This window comes from Podarcis melisellensis, assembly GCF_964234715.1.
Source record: "Podarcis melisellensis genome assembly, chromosome: 3".
In the NCBI taxonomy this organism is placed as follows: Eukaryota; Metazoa; Chordata; class Lepidosauria; order Squamata; family Lacertidae; genus Podarcis; species Podarcis melisellensis.
The window spans coordinates 23491190-23508529 of NC_138530.1; the positions used below are offsets into that span (position 1 = coordinate 23491190).

General features: G+C 39.7%; 1 protein-coding gene across 3 annotated transcripts in view; it reads right to left on the reverse strand.

Annotated features, from left to right (window-relative positions):
• Positions 1-17340, reverse strand: part of EML4 (EMAP like 4) — a 91674-nt gene that overhangs the window by 45386 nt on the left and 28948 nt on the right. The window contains exons 3-7 of one of the 3 annotated variants that reach the window (XM_081903800.1): positions 12727-12856; positions 10203-10382; positions 5507-5635; positions 4273-4298; positions 3547-3579 (exon numbers count right to left, since the gene is read on the reverse strand). In XM_081903800.1, the coding sequence (XP_081759926.1) occupies positions 3547-3579; positions 4273-4298; positions 5507-5635; positions 10203-10382; positions 12727-12856 (498 nt within the window). The remainder of the gene's footprint in view (positions 1-3546; positions 3580-4272; positions 4299-5506; positions 5636-10202; positions 10383-12726; positions 12857-17340) is intronic. The other 2 variants (XM_081903801.1, XM_081903802.1) reach the window with 2 other exon arrangements.

Genomic DNA, 17340 nt, shown 5'->3' on the forward strand with positions numbered 1-17340 from the left:
GCAATGCGGAGTAAGTTAGATGTGCATTTAGGAAGAGACCCAGAGATGTTCATCACCGCTATGCTATGGACACTTTCAATGTGTTATTTTTAAAATTAAAAGAAATCCAAAGGCAGTAATGTATGAATGGGCACATGGTCTTAATTTTTAGAGCTCTTTTAGAACCATTCTGCACTAGAAAGGTAAATTGCAAAGTGCGGAATTATAAGAGGTCTGAAAAACCCTTCCTTCAATTTATTCTGTTGGTTTTAAGGAACAAAAATAAATAAATTCCCTACATTAAAAAAAGCTCTATGTACAAACTGCAAAGTGCTTCAAGAAGAAACCCAGCTTTAGGGAGGGGATGGGCCTCATAATTTCATACATTCAAATCAGGTACTTAAGCATGTAATCCTGTATCTCATTTCCACCATTATTGCTGAAGGCATCTGCATGTAGAGACCTGCTGCCACTGGCAGCCAAGCATAAAGGCTGTATTTCACGTGCAGCCAAGTTAAAAGCAAAGTCCTTAAAATAGGTACTGGCACACAACTGCATCCTTGATCTAAAGCCAAACATGGCAGAAAATTTATTAAACCGTTAGAACAGATTCTAAAAGTCACGGCATGTTCTAGATGTTAGTTTCAAGGAATTTGTACGCTTTTTAAAAAATGCACGTACACTTGGCTATAGCTGCTGAGAGAGTTGAAGTGGTTTAAAGGGAAGGGTGCCCCCATGGGCATGCAATGGGCATGATGAATTCTTTTATTTAAACAGAACAAATGTTTTAAATGATCTTCTGAATTTGAAGGCGACAATTACAAAAGGACAGCAGACGCCACGTAGGAAAGAATGTAACTGCCCCTTTGTAACTGCTGTTATTTCTGAAGACCAGAGACTCCTGAAAAACTAGAAGGAATTCAGAGCTGCTGAGTGGCTTGGACTCAACATAGTGGGAGGGCAACAGGAAACATGAGTAACAATAAGATTCCCATCTACATACGTGTTTATAGTGCCCACAGTTGAACTTGTTATAGTTGGATGTGTAAGGCTGTATGTAAACCACCCCCAAATGCAAGAAGGTTGGCATAAGCTTTCATGACCAGAGTCTACTTCATCAGATATCCTCAGTTGGCAAGTACATTTATATACAGGTGCAATGAGAGAAAGTAGACAGCAGGGCCAAACAGCAATAAAATAAAATAAAATAAAGCCACCAGCTAGCCCATGATAATTCATGCAAACCTTAAATGTGTACACAACTTGCACAATGACCACTTGCAATATCAGTAATTTGTAATTTATTCTAGCACTACTAGTAGGAAAGGAAATAATAATTATGTTATTTATTAAACATGTATAATGCCCTTCATCCGAAGATCACAACATAAAACTACAAAATGAGGACACATAACACATAATGAAAACAAACCAATAACTCGCCTCCTACAAAACACATATAAAAGGCCATGGATTGGCTGATTAAACGAAGCTCTGGTTACAGACAAACATTTTTGACTGGCACCTAAAGATATGTGATGAAGGCCTAAACTAACAGAAATAATACTTGTTGACAAGTTCTAATTCATCCGTTCTACTCTGGAATCTCATTTTGATTTTATTTTTGATTTTTTTATGAGAACAGCAGCTTTCAGGTCACCAGGGGGAAGGGCCATAGCTTAGAAGCTTCTGGTCAGTAGGAGAAGGGGCATGCATTGCTTTTGGGGAAAAGGTTTCATGTTTGATCTCTGGTGTCATCAGGTAAAGAAAAACCTTGGAGACAACAGATTCCGAGCAAAGAATTTTATGTCCAACTTTGGGCAAACTGAGGTCAGTCTTATTTACGGTTTATTGAAACCAATTTCAAATCTTGATTTAGGAAGCTGCCTTGTTTCAAAAGATCATAGACGAACCAGAAGTAACAAGTAAAGGGAAGCACATGAATGGAAGAATCATGTAGGTTCATTCCCGTTAAGATAACCATAGTCCATCACTTCACTGCAACACAGGATATATATATGAGAGACAGTGCCCCATTAGTTCACACATCTGACAAAGGGGACTCCAGTACATGACTGCTTATGCCATTGGAAGTGTTACACATTTGAGGTGCCAGAAAAAGGCAGGTAGTTAACCTCCACACACGACATTCAGAGCTCCAAAGCTGGGTTTCACAATGGAATGAGAATTTACAGCTTCGTCCAATATGATTTCTCAACTATACAGCAAGATTAGGAAAATGCCTGAAGGGCATTATAAAGTCGTAAGGCTACCGGAGAAAGCTCCAACAGGCATAATATGTCAATTACCAAAAGTCATAGCCTTTCAGTTTCACAATTAATCGCACTTTTTTCCTTCTCAACACCTTGCCGTTTGAAACTATCAGTCGTTACGTAAGAAAATCAGATGAGACACCTTGCGTTGAACTGCTATTCACGTCTGCATCCAAACCAGCTAACCAACAACATTAATTAAGATATTAAGCACACAGTTAAGTAATACAAGACTGAAAAAGCAAGATCTAACAGAAACAGACCCATCAGCACCTGCTCAGACCTATTTTGTACTCCATTATCCCCATTTTGAATTTTGGTTTGTTTGTTCAAATGAGTAAGTCAGTAAGATTGGACCCAAACATGGTCCTAAGTTCTAGGGATAGGGAAACCCACAAGCTCATTAAGGTCTATGCTCTCCTACATATCATATACCCTATATATAATAATCTACATACAGTGAGCCACAAGAGGAGTGCAGAAGCAAACAAATGACACATTTGCGGAACAGAACAGATAGCTGCTACAAGGCAAGCAAGTGATCCAAGTACAGGGAAAGGAATCCCCAGATTTCTTCCAGCAGGGAATTGTGCAGACTACAGATTTGTGGAAAGCATAAAGAATAGAATTTGTGTGTGTGTGGTTTTTTTTTTTAAAAAATGCAATGGCTATGCTCTATATGACATGCACATGAGCCAACATGCTCCAGGTTTCAAGCTTCATGCTTCAGTGACATTTGCAGATCAAAGCCAGTCATTCTCAATCAGGAATAATATTCTTAGCAGACAGTAACGATACATACACTGTTTTTTCTCTCTCTTTCAACAAGCCAGCAGCAGCCAGACAGAATTTACTGACAGAAACAAACTTTAATCTTTTTTTTTTAATTGTTACCATAGGAGGATATCTTCTGTTATTTGATTGCATAGTACACAATTTGTAACCCAGAATACTGAGGGCAAAAAGGATCTTTTAGTTGGCATTTCAGGATACTGTTAGAAGACAATTGCCTGGATAATGTTTAATGTACATGTATATCATGTCCATTCTCGGAAAGAGGAAATTAAGCATATATCAATTAACATTTCAGATTTTGAGGGTGTGGGTTGCGGGGAGGAATATGATGCTTCTTAATTACAATATTGCATTATTTAGGTAAAAAATACAGGAATAGGTTTCTATTAAAATTGAATAGGTTGAACCCATGTGCTTTGGGAGACTAAAAAGCCAAATAAAAGATCAAAAAAAGCATTTAACTAGGAAAGCAACCAGCTTGCATAATTTTAATCCTTACCTTGGCTGTTCTTTTCTCGAGTTGACATTTTTGCTGGTTATGGGACAGAAATAAAACAGCTTACAGGTGTCTCCTGCCTTGGGTGAAGTCTACCATTCAAACCCAATCTAGTATTTTTAAAATGCACATGGGAAACACATATAGCACATCATATACGCATTGTAGATTTTCCTGTTTTTTGGGTTTGTTTTTTTAATGAATAGCATACAACATTCACAAGAGGCAGAATCCTCTTTGCTGGGACCAAGCCAATTTCAAGAGTGCTTGGGAGTTTCTCGCTCTGATCCGGAGCCTCGTGTGAATTATGTGCGCTCTTCAGAGTGTTTGGACATGTGAGAAGCCTCGCTGGTTTATAAGCATAAAGGCAGCAGATACAAACCCACAAAGGAATGTGAATGTGGAGCAGCTTAAATGGGAAACCACTTATAAGCAGGTGGAGCTTCATGCATGCAAAGTTTCTTGGAGACACGGATACTCTTTTCATCTTTATAGGTCTGGAGTCAATAGAGAAATGCTGTTGGATGCAGTATACAGTGGTACCTCGGGTTAAGAACTTAATTCGTTCTGGAGGTCCATTCTTAACCTGAAACTGTTCTTAACCTGAGGTACCACTTTAGCTAATGGGGCCCTCCCACTGCCACCACACGATTTCTGTTATCAGTCTTAGCAGAAGCAACAAGCTGACCTTGAGTAAAGGTCTACTCAAAAACAAATGTTTCCAATTACCTTGGCTGACGATGACATCTTTGTGTCTAGGGAGAGAAATGCAGGTTCAATTAATATATATATTTAGATATTTAGATATTTAGATAGATAGATGATAGATGATAGATAGATCTTAGATAGATAGATGATAGATAGATGATAGATAGATAGATAGATGATAGATAGATAGATAGATAGATAGATAGATAGATAGATAGATAGATAGATGATAGATAGACAGACATTAACTTGAAAAGTAAAGGTGTTGTTAAATGTTAGTTTGAGTGCCTAGTCAAGGGTGCCCAAACTTTTTCCAAAGAGGGCCAGATTTGATGAAGTGGACATGTGTGAGGGCCAACCAAAGTTGTAAAGTTGTTGCCCTTATTTTATTTTTATTTTTTTAAACTGCCACGGGGGCCAGATTAAACTGCCCGGTGGGCCTGATTAGGCTCCCAAAATGGACTTTGGACATGCCTGGCCTAGATGTTATGAAACTATGTTGGGAAAGAAATCTTTTGAAGAGACACCTAACTATAGTGAATAAAATTACATAGTCACCATCTATCTGAGAGGTGAATAAAACACATTTTTAAAAATGGCAATTTACAATTACATAACACATCTAAAAGCTCTAATTAAATAAATTTCTCTTCTTAAAGTAACCTGGTGTGTTGTGGAATTCAGGCTAAAATATCCAGTTAAGCAATACTAATCCAATAAAGAGCTGATTATTCCAAGCCAAGTATTTAAAGAGGGGGGAGTACTCGGTTCCAATTATTTATTTATTTATTTATTTTTTGTGGAAGGCTGCAACGCATGCAGAGCTTCACCCAACAGATAGAGCTGCATTGTTTGAGCTTTGTTCATACATTGCACTGAACACTGGTGCAAGCTGCCTCTACATATGCACAAGTTTTTTGAGTGAAACAGTATGCAGCTCAAACCACTGGGTACAAGCTCAAACGCTTGTGTACAGATTGTGCACTCACTGAATGCTACATGTGAGTAACTGTATAAGTGTACAGCTTAACTATTCGTGCACACAGGGCTTGTATACTCTGATTGTATACTCATTCAATGTAACACACAAACTGGAAAAGGGGGAAATTCTAGTGTTCAGGAGCATCAGTTGTGCATCGAAGCACGAAAGGAGTTATAAATCAGGGTGAAGGACCACACAATGATCTAATACACATTTTACAGAGCTTTAGCATTAACTCAGGAGAAAATGTTCGGCACTGAATCAAGCACTTACTTGTCTGCATTCTTGCCACTTTTTGATATCAATTTTGAGGCAGAGGTTGCCCTCATTAGTTTATTACGACTCTCTTCTGAACTTTCCCATGCGCTGTGTGATTTTTCAAGTGTTGATGATCTCTTTACACTAGAAAACAAGCACATTTTATGTCCAATGTTAAAGCAGGAATGAATGATGCCACGTAACAATTCGTACTGGAAATACAGCAGCTCAAGCAGCAGCAGATGAAAGTGAGGCCAGGCCAGGACATCTTTCAAGCAAATCCAGAAGACCCCAGAAATAAGGATAAGAGAAAGCGATCTAAATGGATGTTTGAAAACCGTCAAAAGGGCAACTTTAAACCTCATCAGTATAATGTTGGAACACTGTCAAGTGCAATGTAAATGCCATTTTTTAAAATTATGTGCTATGCTTTCTCATACTTTGCAATCTGCATTATTATTATTATTATTATTATTATTATTATTACTACAGTATTCATGCTAAATGTAACAAAGGCTTTCATGGATGAGTAATCTAATCATCCAATGCACCATCTGCAATTCAAAACTCTGCAAATGCAGATTTGCTAAAAGCATGCTTCTAATTTGGTTTGGTTTTAGATTAAGGACGGTTATAGGGGCAGATGCTAGTTCACATCACAATTCCACAGTTGCCCAATAGACAGCCTAGCAACTTATCCAGTTAAAACAATTTCCGGAAGGATGGTATGCGAAAGCTACCAACGGCAAGTTTATTTCTGCAAGACCTTCAGAAGCTAAAAAGGGGGGAAAGTGACAAAAAAGTTAGGAAGTCAAACATTAGGGGGGGAAAGTGCACACAGACATTTTCTTTTTGCTTTGGCAGATTAATATGCTAAACCCAAGAACAAATGCCTTCGTACAGCCAAATGCCAGACAGGAGAACAGACCAAAGTCCACTTTAAGTTTGTGCAAGATAACAGAGAAAGAGTTTATGAAAGACTTAAACATGCATTAGTTGGGGCCATATCAAACACTATGCTTTTCCTACGCAGGAAGCATTGCCATTTAGAGGAAAAACACACAAGCCGGATGTGTGGCAATTACAAGTTTATCTACTTTGCTATGTGTCCAGGTGCTGGGAAATGATTTGTGGCTGCAGCGTCCCGGCATATGCAGAAGGAGTCACAGGTATACAAAGGCTTCAGTTCAAAGGTGCTCTGGCATAAGCAGACATTTCCACTCACGCAAGATACCCTCTTTATGCTGAAGCCTGCAGGGCCCCATCTCACGCTGCTGGGGGTCCTCAGACCTTCAACACGGGCTTTTCAAGGAATGCAGAATGATGCAATGAGAAGGAAGGGGCAGGAAAGACCGGTAGAGTGAGAGGAATTCTGCTTATGTGTCTTAGGAGCCAAGCAGTGTAGGAAAGTTTATAATAATTGAATTAACTTTGAAGTAAGAATTTCTGGAATCTCTCCCCACTCCCCCTTTTGGAAGTATGACTGAAGCAACCATCTTCTTGAAATCCTTTGTTAAGGGAGAGTTAAAGTTATTCCCCCCCCCCTTGATCTTGAAGCAGCTTCCACCAAGTTAAATTAATTTTAGAATTTCTGCTTTAATTCATGTAACTCTTATTGTATGTTTTTCGACAACTCTTAACTGCTGATGTGGTTGGTTGTTCTGTGTAAAGCATTTAAGTCTGATTTTTAGCAAGAGATTTTAAGGGTTATTTATCTGGCGCTGCTCTTAGTAATGGACCATATTGCTTTGCATTTGGAAGGTCCCAGATTCCAATGGCTGGCATCTTTAATTAACAAGACTGGGTAGCAATTAATGGAACAGAGCTTTGCTTAAGGCCCCTGAGAGCCTATGAGACAATACTGGCCGTATACACACCATACACTTAAAGCACACTTATTCCCTCACATAATCTTGGGAACTCAATTTGCTCCTCTCAGAGCTGCAATTCCCAGCACCTTTAATGAACTACAGTTTCCAGGATCCTTTGGCAGGAAAATTGTGTGCTTTAAATTTATGGTGTGTACACAGCAACTAAGGAGATGGTCAGGCAGCTGGTAATTGATTCAATTATCCAACCGAACTGGATTCAATTATCCAATTCTGGAGTTATTTTAGGGCACTAAAATTTGATATATTTTGAAGGTAAGGTTTAATAGTCGTGACCTGCTATGGGGTTTCTCTCTCTTGAAAAAAAACGGCTAGATAGAATAACAACAACCACTGTATTTGAATAATTTTGGAGTTCCAACTGCTACTTTCAGTTGCGAGAGGATTATTGTTTCATTTTTATCTTTTATGTATATTTTTTGTTAAAGTTTTTCTTGGTTTAGAAAAGTACATGCATTGTCTTTTTTTCAGGATGTACAGTCTGTTTCTGTTTATATTCAGTTTATACAGTTATTGCTCAGAAGCACTGAGAATTTTTATTCCAAGGACATAGCAGTTCATTTTCCCCCAGCTTTATTGTTCTCTTCCAGAACAGCACTGGGGGTGCTGCTTGTTGTTTCTATGCTCTGCCCTAACCTTGCTGAGAACCCACTGCTCAGTGATAGATCACATGCTCTGCCAGCAGAAAATCTTGGGTTCAATCCCTGATATCTCCAGCCAAAAGAGTCTGGTAGCAGGTGATGAGAAAGACTTCTGTCTAAGACTCTGAAGGACCTCTGCCTGGAGAACCAGATACTAGACTGGGCAGTCTGACCCGGCTGGTGTAAGAAACTACCCGTGTACAGCAGCAAGCAACATCTGAATTTGTAAACTGATGAAAAGGGGATAACAAAAGCCCAGTGCACTGGTCTAGCGGTGCCTCTGCATTGTCCCCGTTCTCCCAGCACCCTGTGGGGAATGGTGCAGGTACTGGCAGAGACTTCAGACAGGAATTTATATCCCATCTGTCCATTGAACAGTCCTGTGCAGAGGTCCTAATGCACACATCATCCAGCCATGAACTCACTTTCTCATGCTGCTCGGTTTAGCAGTGTGCAATAGCATCCAGTACCACCCTGATGCAGCACTTAAGGGCTGATTTACACACACGCAGAAAGATCGTGGGTGGTTTTGTTACAGGCAGGGCTGTTGCTCAATTCATGAATGGTCTTTGTTCTATTTTCTGGTTTACGGCAGGTGCTTATGTGTGATATTTATAATAATTACCTCAATGGACTGCAGCCTAAAACTTAATGTAATTGCTTGAGATGCAAGGGAGTTTTCCAGGGCGCAAGCCTGGGCAGTGTGCATGGAGGTCCTGGGTTGCCCAGATCACAAGATCCCCCTTCTCAGCCTCGCTAGTGTGGTCCAAAGGAAAGCAGAGCAATATGTTGGGCACCGGCTTGGTTGCCTGAGTTGCCGGAAGGAGGCATACAGTTAATCTAGGTGTAAAGAACTGGATATTGTTGGTGAACAGAGGAAGGGGCCACTGTGCACCCATGCAGAGACTGACAAAGAAGGCAAAGCAACAGACTGAACAGCTGTTTGAGAAACAAGGAGCCAAAATTAAAGTTTGCAAACTATACCAAGCAGACCCGAGAGCTATTAGTATGCCATCACGCACAGGCAGCACAAAGTATTAGTTAGATATGTTTACAGAAACTATGGAACACATTTAGATTCAAATGTAATCTTTGCAGATTTCTATTATGGTCATAGACGTGAATGCTGGGCTCGAGCTCATTAAACTGAAAGTGTCTCTACCGCGTTTACAAGAAAATCAGTTGTATCAAGGGTGGTTGGGTAGAGGCTGATACAGTCAGAGTAGGTGGCAGCAGTGGCTGGTGGGACTGCATTGCGGCTTCTTACTAGAATGCAGAGGGGCGAGGCAGCAGCAGGGCAGGCATGATACCTATGTACCAGCGGGAGCTGTGGATGGGCTCGGTCAGTATGTTTGCACCATGATGTGCCAGCTCTTGCCCTCTACCTCCCCATTAAATAAAGAATTCAGTTGAGTGGCCAAATGCCACTGAGAATAGGGAGTCCATGCTCAACAGGGCTGATTGGGTCAGCCCCATCACTCTCACACAAATTTCCCCTTTCATGCCAGATGCTTTACTGTAGTATAAAGCCCTGGGGTTGGGGCTCAGAAGTGGACTTGTGGGGGACAGCTACTCTCTGGCAAACAGTGGAATACCATTCCTTTGAAAAGAAGAAAGGGAATATCTATCCTCATTTGGCTGGTTCACATGTCACTTTAAACCATGGCTTTGAGTTATGCTCACGGCCTGGAATGGGCTCATTTCTGCCCCCCTTTTGGCTTGGGTTCAAGTGTTATTTTCCACAAAACCTCCCTAGCCATTAGACATGAACCAGGGATTGTGCTTCATCAAAAGCCACCTTCATAAAGTCACAGTGTGCAGCTAAGCTGTTTTGAAACTGACCAGAGCTTGTCATAAACCAGGACCCCTGGTTCCAACAAGCCAGGATTCATGAAAAGTGAACCTAAACTCTGAAGTAGTCGATTTCCCAGGGACTGGAGCTGGGGAGCGTCATTGTCAGAGAGACAACATGTGAGTCTGTGATTCTCCTAAAACTTCTTCCAGCTCATATGCTGTGCCACTAAAAGCATGGCTTGGCACCATGTGCAAACCAACCCGTTATGCTAATCTTTTGGGAAATGGTTTTATAAAAGACATAGGCATGCTTTTAATTGGGAGCAAAGCGCAATGTTAGTATCGTTGCAACCACTTCCTAGCTGTGTACTTGGGTACTTAGGAAACCTTTTGCCTGGAGCAGAGCTCTTGACTTCTGGGGTCTGCCTGTGTGTTGGGAGAGTCTGTGCAGAGGGCTGGGGAGAAGGTGAAGGTGATGCTTGAGTTTGTGGGTTTTGATCATTAGAATGAGAGTCCTCTTTTTTCTCTGTTTGTCCATGAAGTTTTTCCTTCCTTTTTTCTGTACCACTGAAAAACAAAGTATAAGAAAGAGGTAAAGATTGTATTTTTAAAATGAACGCAAAATGGAGAAAAGCGAAAGGGGGGAAAAAACCCAACACAATGAAAACATTTGTGCAAAAGAAATAATATGTCAGGTTAACGGCTACAGAAATCAAATATGGAATTCATTTTCTTCATAAACAGCTTGCTTTAAGATCTTTTATTTATCTACCAAACATAAAAAGTGGCTGTATTTTAGATTACATAAATCATCTGAAACTCACAAGTATAGGTTGTTATGTGCTGTATTGGTGTTCACATATCATTATTATTATTTTGCAAAAAGCAAGCAGTTGCAACAGAGTAGTTTTTATGTCTAATATGCTTCTAAATCATCAAAATTATATGTCCTCACCTTCTGTAGATGCACATTTAGTGTTCTGAAGAATAAACGAGAGCTTTGGTCTCATTGCTTAAGAAATAAATGCACCCCCAAATTTATCATGCATATTTCTTTTTCTTATGAATTTTTTGAAGGGTTGAATCCAATGGTTTCCTTTCTGCTGATGGAAGGCTCTTTGATCCAACAGGGATCATCCATCAGCAGAACAGTGAGGAGGAGATTTCTGCCCCTACAGCCCCCATGCTATTTCCTTAGCTGTTCCCACAGGATACCTGAACCATCTGCAGCAGATTTTGGAAGTCTATGGAAAGCTGCAAGCTGAGGAGGGATTGGTAAAAAAAAATGTCCCTCCCCATTCTTCTGATGGAAGACCCCATTGGAGCAAAATACCTTCCATTGGCATAAGCGATATTGTTGGATGCAAGTATAGGTAACATTTTTGAAAAATAAAGTTAAGAAGAAGGGGGTTACGGGGTAAACCTCTGCTGCAATTAACTTTCAACTTTTTCCAGGATCTCTGACAAAGCAATATTGTATGGAAAAACAAACCGTAGGAAATGTCTTACCACTAGAGAAAACAACTTTGAAGTTTATTATTATGACAGATGTACTGGCAGCTCTTGCTTGCTGGTATTGTGACAGTCATCATGCCAGTTATCCTACAGTGAATCAAATATTGTCTTTCTTTCTTTTTTGTCTCTTCCAGGGTAGTTACATCCTGAATCAAGACTCGTTTGGAAGTGACAGCTAGACTTCAAAAGGAACCACTGATGTTCTGCTTGCTATTAAAATATGTTGCAAATATTGATGATTTAAGCAGCATTTCTACTAATATGGCATATATCATACTTGATGGGGAATATTAGATTCAGCATGCATGAGCTAAGATCATTAACTCCTGGGGCAGAGATGGGAAAACTGATCCTCGTGATGTCATTGGACTACAAATCCCATCTTCCTCGATCACTGGCCATTCTGGAAGGCCACAGGTTCCTCATCTCTGCTATACTGTGAAACTATCTTATTCCATGGATAGAGCAATGAAATTTCAAAGAACAGCAATTTGGACTTATTTGCACATACAACAACACAGGCCATTCCTGTAGGTCAAAGGCAGAAGGGATTAAGGGACAGGCTGTATTTAAACCACAAACAATGCAGACATCAACACAATCATCATCATGCAAATGGGCACATGGCAGATATATGACACAGACCTTCAGAGAAACTGCTTCAGCTTTGTGTCTTTACTAGGAAAAACCCTGAGATTTTCAAATGCAACAAACAGAAAGCTTTAAAATAAATGAATAAGCCCAGAATACCCAGGACCTATAAATATATCAGAATACCAAACAAACATGTTTTTGTTAGCTTCTGGCCCATCAGGCAAATGGTTAAGAAAAGTAGTTAACTTCAAGTTCTATCCTCCCTATCTCTTTTTATGCCTTGGGCTTTCGATAGACAAAAATGGAAATAATTGGCCCTAAATCAGGAAGCAGGTAAAACGGAGGCAAAACAAAGGGAGAATGAAGGCCAAATAGGCTACAAAGTGATATAGCCAGCCATTTTTTAAAATTTCTAATGATAGTAGTAATACTTGTAATAGTAGTAGTAACAATAACAATAATAATATCCGTGCTGACTACTGACATCAGTCAGACTCCTTTTTTTTTTTTGGTGCCTGTAGAATGTAGAAATGTGCTTTAATTTTATCAGTGATTTTATTTATTTTTGGAATGTTATAAATTGCTTTTTTTTCGATGGTTGATTTTATAGTTTTGTTCTTTTTGTAAACTGCTTTGAGGCTTTTATTACAATCAAGCAGCATATAAATTATTGTGAATTATTCACAAGTGAGGTTCCTGGGTGGATAGGGATTTGAACTCTGCTCTGTGAACTGAGTACACTCTGACTTGTGTTCCACATTTCTCAAGTTTATGTATTTATTGTTTCAAGGACGAGGTATACCTTTTAGCAGCAGACGAAAGTGTTTCTTTTCGAGCTATTGGTATGGAAGGGCTATGGCTAGCTTTTCTGCTTCCTGCACTTCCATTAGTGATGCAGGACAGGGAGATAGCTTCACGGAGGCCCGGCTGACCTACGAGAAACACAATGAGAAGGTAATTCGTAACAGCCTTCAAAAACATCCCCCACTGACATTCAAATTGAGATTTATCACATTTGAGATTGGCTTTGATAGAACAACAGTGAAGATAAAAAGGCTGCACATCTGGTATATGTGTGGCCGGCTTGTCAGTCAACAACGGTACTTGAGCAGAATCCAAGCAAAACAGCCCTTTGATATCCTTAAAAATCAATAAACCACCATTTGGAAAAACAGTTATAACTTGCTCCCCCCACCCCCGTTTTATACAGGAAGCATTTTTCCTTCACACAAAATAAATATCACTTTTCCACCCACCCAAGCTTTCAACATTGTCCTATTCTGCAAAGGTTGTGAATACTGTAGAAACTAATAATCAAAACTCTATATATGCACAGTTAACAAAACAAGTAACTTGCTGACCAGAACTTGGAGTGCATTTGTTGTTGTATAAAATACTGAAATGGAAAATTTAACTTTAAAGTTTCTTTCTTTTAACTTCAAAGACTATCATTAGAAATAAAAATAAACCAAATACCATCAGGTTGCCAGATGTCATTTGATTGTTTTGGGTTATTATTTTTAACGGATCCCCCCATACTCTAGATCAGAGAGCAAGATTATAATTAAAGTGAAGTCTAGGAATACAAATACACACACACACACACACACACACACAAAGTCAGACTAAAATGCATCTTGCCCAGCACTGTGACTCCATGAAAGACAGAGTACATTGTCATGTACAGAAAAGATTCCAGGTCTTTGTCATTTTTCCTCTCTTTTCTGATAACTTGGCCTTGCAACTTATTCTTCAAAACCCTCCATGGGTTTTGGCCACCAGATGGCTCTTATTTCATGACCACCATCATTAACATACTGCTTCAGTTTAATAAGATGAGCTACTGTCCACAGCAATATTTTCCCACTGCACACCTGATCATGACAGCTCGCCATTACATTTATTTACTTAATATGGTCTGATGACAATGAATACGTAGGAATGTACACTAATAGCTTGTACTGCCCTGTCTGTTCTATTTTTTTTTATATATAAATATTTATTAAGGTTTTTACAGAAAAAAAAAGAAAACATCCAATAACAGTATACAATATTACTTTGTTTAACAAAATTTCATATCCTCTTTGAACTTCCTCACGCCTCCCACTCCCATTTGCATCATTAATAAATTTTGTCCAGCAAATTATCATCTTATTTCCAAATTTTAAAACCGCTTATTTAATTACAATAAAATTGTTCTCCTGCAAATTTGTTTTTCTTAATCTCTCTTATCATCAGTTCCTAATCTATTTTAGTGATGGCCAATTATTTATAACTAAGCATCTTTTTTAACATTCTGATAAATCATAATATTTTTGTAAATAAATCTTGAATTTCTTCCAGTCTTCTTCCATCCTTTCTTTGCCCTGTCTGTTCTATAAGGAGATGGCGACGATATCTAATATATTTATATTTTGTAGGGGGTCCCCAAACTTTCTGAGTCTGGTGGCACATTTGGCAATCTAACAAACTGCTGTGGGCACCATAAATTTCACAGAAGAAAGTTTTAAAGAGAGCTCCCCAACAGGCAGAGCAGCTACACAAAGACACACAAAAAAGGAGGCAACTCCCCCTCCCTGAACTGGAAATTCAGAAAACCATTTAAAAACTGGGAAGGACCAGGGGCCTTGGCGGGTGCCAAGGGGGTGTCTGTGGGCATTGTGATGCCCACAGACACCATGATGAGAATGCCAGGTACGGAGAATGATGATATTCTTTAAATGTCTAAATGTTACCACTGCACATGGAACATTATGAAAATAATTTAACAGCTCTGATGTGTACTCAGTCACTTGGGCTCAGACATTGCTCAATGAGAACAGGAATTGCCCTGGTCACTTCAGAGCGAAAGCAACTTCCTTTTGCACGCAGCAACCTGAGGAAATTTTGGCTGGGTGCCATCGAGTACTATTAACGAAACTATTTCTGAGATCCTTCCCAGGGATCAGAAAGGCAGAAACTATATCTGAGACGCTTCATTCGCCCTTGAACTGTAGGTGAACTCCCTTCCATTCTGCATTACCATAATAGATCAATACCTCAGAGGCTGCCAGTTCTATGGAGTTGTGAATGGGAGGGACACAACTACCACAGCTCTAAATTTCCTGTCAGACAGAAAGAAAGAAAAAAAACATGCTTTCAAATTTCACAGGAAATATATAAATTCAGAACCGAAACAGGCATTTATCAGATGTTCAAGAGGAATAAAATTTGCTTTGATGAAAGGAAAGAACTGGGGTGGGGGAGATGTCAATGTTTTCCCCTTTCATTTATCCTAAAATCACTAGCATCCATATAAACTGAAGAATAAAGGCTTCCTGATTGGGGAGAGGCTTCTAAGGTTGCTCAGCTAAACATGCTTACAAGCCCCCATCTGACCTTTATTTTAAATACGTGAGAGATGGGAATAGAGTGGGAGAGACCAGTAGGCATTATAATTTTGGGAGGGGGGAGGGCTGGTACACAAGCTCCCTGCCTCCCACATCAATTTCCCCCTCACTTGGTCACACTGAATTACCTGAAAAGGGCTAAATTTGTGTTGCAATGACATTCAACAGAACAAATTGTCCTGGGTGATAGATTTTACTTACTGGATGTATAAAAGGTAGCGTTGTGTGATTTGTTTGCAAATGCAGTGGTACCTCGGGTTAAGTACTTAATTCGTTCTGGAGGTCCGTACTTAACCTGAAACTGTTCTTAACCTGAAGTACCACTTTAGCTAATGGGGCCTCCTGCTGCTGCCACGCCGCCGGAGCATGATTTCTGTTCTCATCCTGAAGCAAAGTTCTTAACCTGAAGCACTATTTCTGGGTTAGCGGAGTCTGTAACCTGAAGCGTATGTAACCTGAAGCATATGTAACCCGGGGTACCACTGTATTTGTTTATATTTCTAGATGGCCCTTCACCCAAAGGTTTCCAGGAAGGCGCACAACAGGACCATCAAGAAGGTTGGACAAATTCATGGGGGATTAAGGCTATCACAATGGCTTCTAGCCACAATGACTATGCTCCATCTTCATGGTCGGAGTTGCTGGAAACTACAGAAAGGACAGTGATCTTCCACTCAAGTTCTACTTGTAGGCATCTGACTGACCACTATGAGAACAGGATGCTGGAATAGATGAGCCATTGGGCTTGATCCAACAGACTCTGGATGGAAGGTGGGGAAGCCCCGTTCCAAGATGAGAAGCATGATCCAAGAATCATAAGTGTTGGAAAGGACGCTGAGGACCCTCTAGTCCCTGCAATGCAGGAATATTCCAGCTGTTCCTTACGAGGATCAAACCTGCAACCTTCACCATGCTCTAAAAACAACTGAGCAATCCAGCTTGTGTAACCACTGCAGGGGGCGTTTATGAAAGTCCAAACGGAGCTTGGTTATCTCAAACAGCCCTAACACAGTAACATTTTTGCACTTACTATACATACAACCATCTGATTTTATGCTGCATGTAAATTGCCAAACCAGAACGAACCATTACAGCTAGACTAGCTCTCGGTGTTATCTTTTGGCTCAGGACAGGAGCCAGATGCAAGCTGAATGTAAAATGAGATCCTGTGTTTGGGCAATGAGGATTAGAGCCAAACTGCTGGAGATCAAAGTAGTGAAAATGTCTTCCACAGATAATGGATTCCATCTCCATTCTGATAATTTTCATAGAATAATATCTGCCAAGCTTGAGAGACCCCTTTCATTAAAAACCTGTCAAGTATGTGTGTGTGAATGAAAGATAACATAGATTTAGACAAAGCCCTCTTTAAACCTTTTATGTTGCTCCTACAGGCACATAATCAGAGAACAGAAATGGCTAGAGAAAGATTAAGGCCAATTTTGTTGCAAGAATGCATGAACATTGCTCTTTGGGAAACAGAACATTTGTGGGTTCCTCTGGGCTTTGCCTTTGTCCTCACAAAAATTCCAGCTTCTCAATTACCCTATAGTTCCTTTAAGCTCTTAAAATCTATTCCACAATGTGCTTTTCCCTACCTGCCCCATTTCCCCTCTCAGTTTAGAAAAGAGTTAACACTGTGCCTGCAATGGCATTTTTAATTATCTGTAAGAAAAGAGAGATCTTCTCCCTACTCTGCCGGTCTGAAATTTGGCATGTTTGATGCTTTGGAAGGTAAGAAGATCTGAAACGTTCCATGTCAATAAATGAAAAGCACCAAAAATAACAGACATCATTAGTTGCCTCTTATACTCCCCCTGAAATTAAGTACAAAGAAAAGCAACAAAAAGGAACATTGAAGACAAATGGAATTTATCATGAAATGAATACAACCGTAAGGAATGAACAATAAAAATAATAAAGTAACAAAACGTTCTTTTTCCACAACCCTTTTTGCAAAGAGATAAAAAATATGTTTGTTTGTTTGTTTTTCACAGTCTGAACTGACCTGAATCTTACAATCTTCA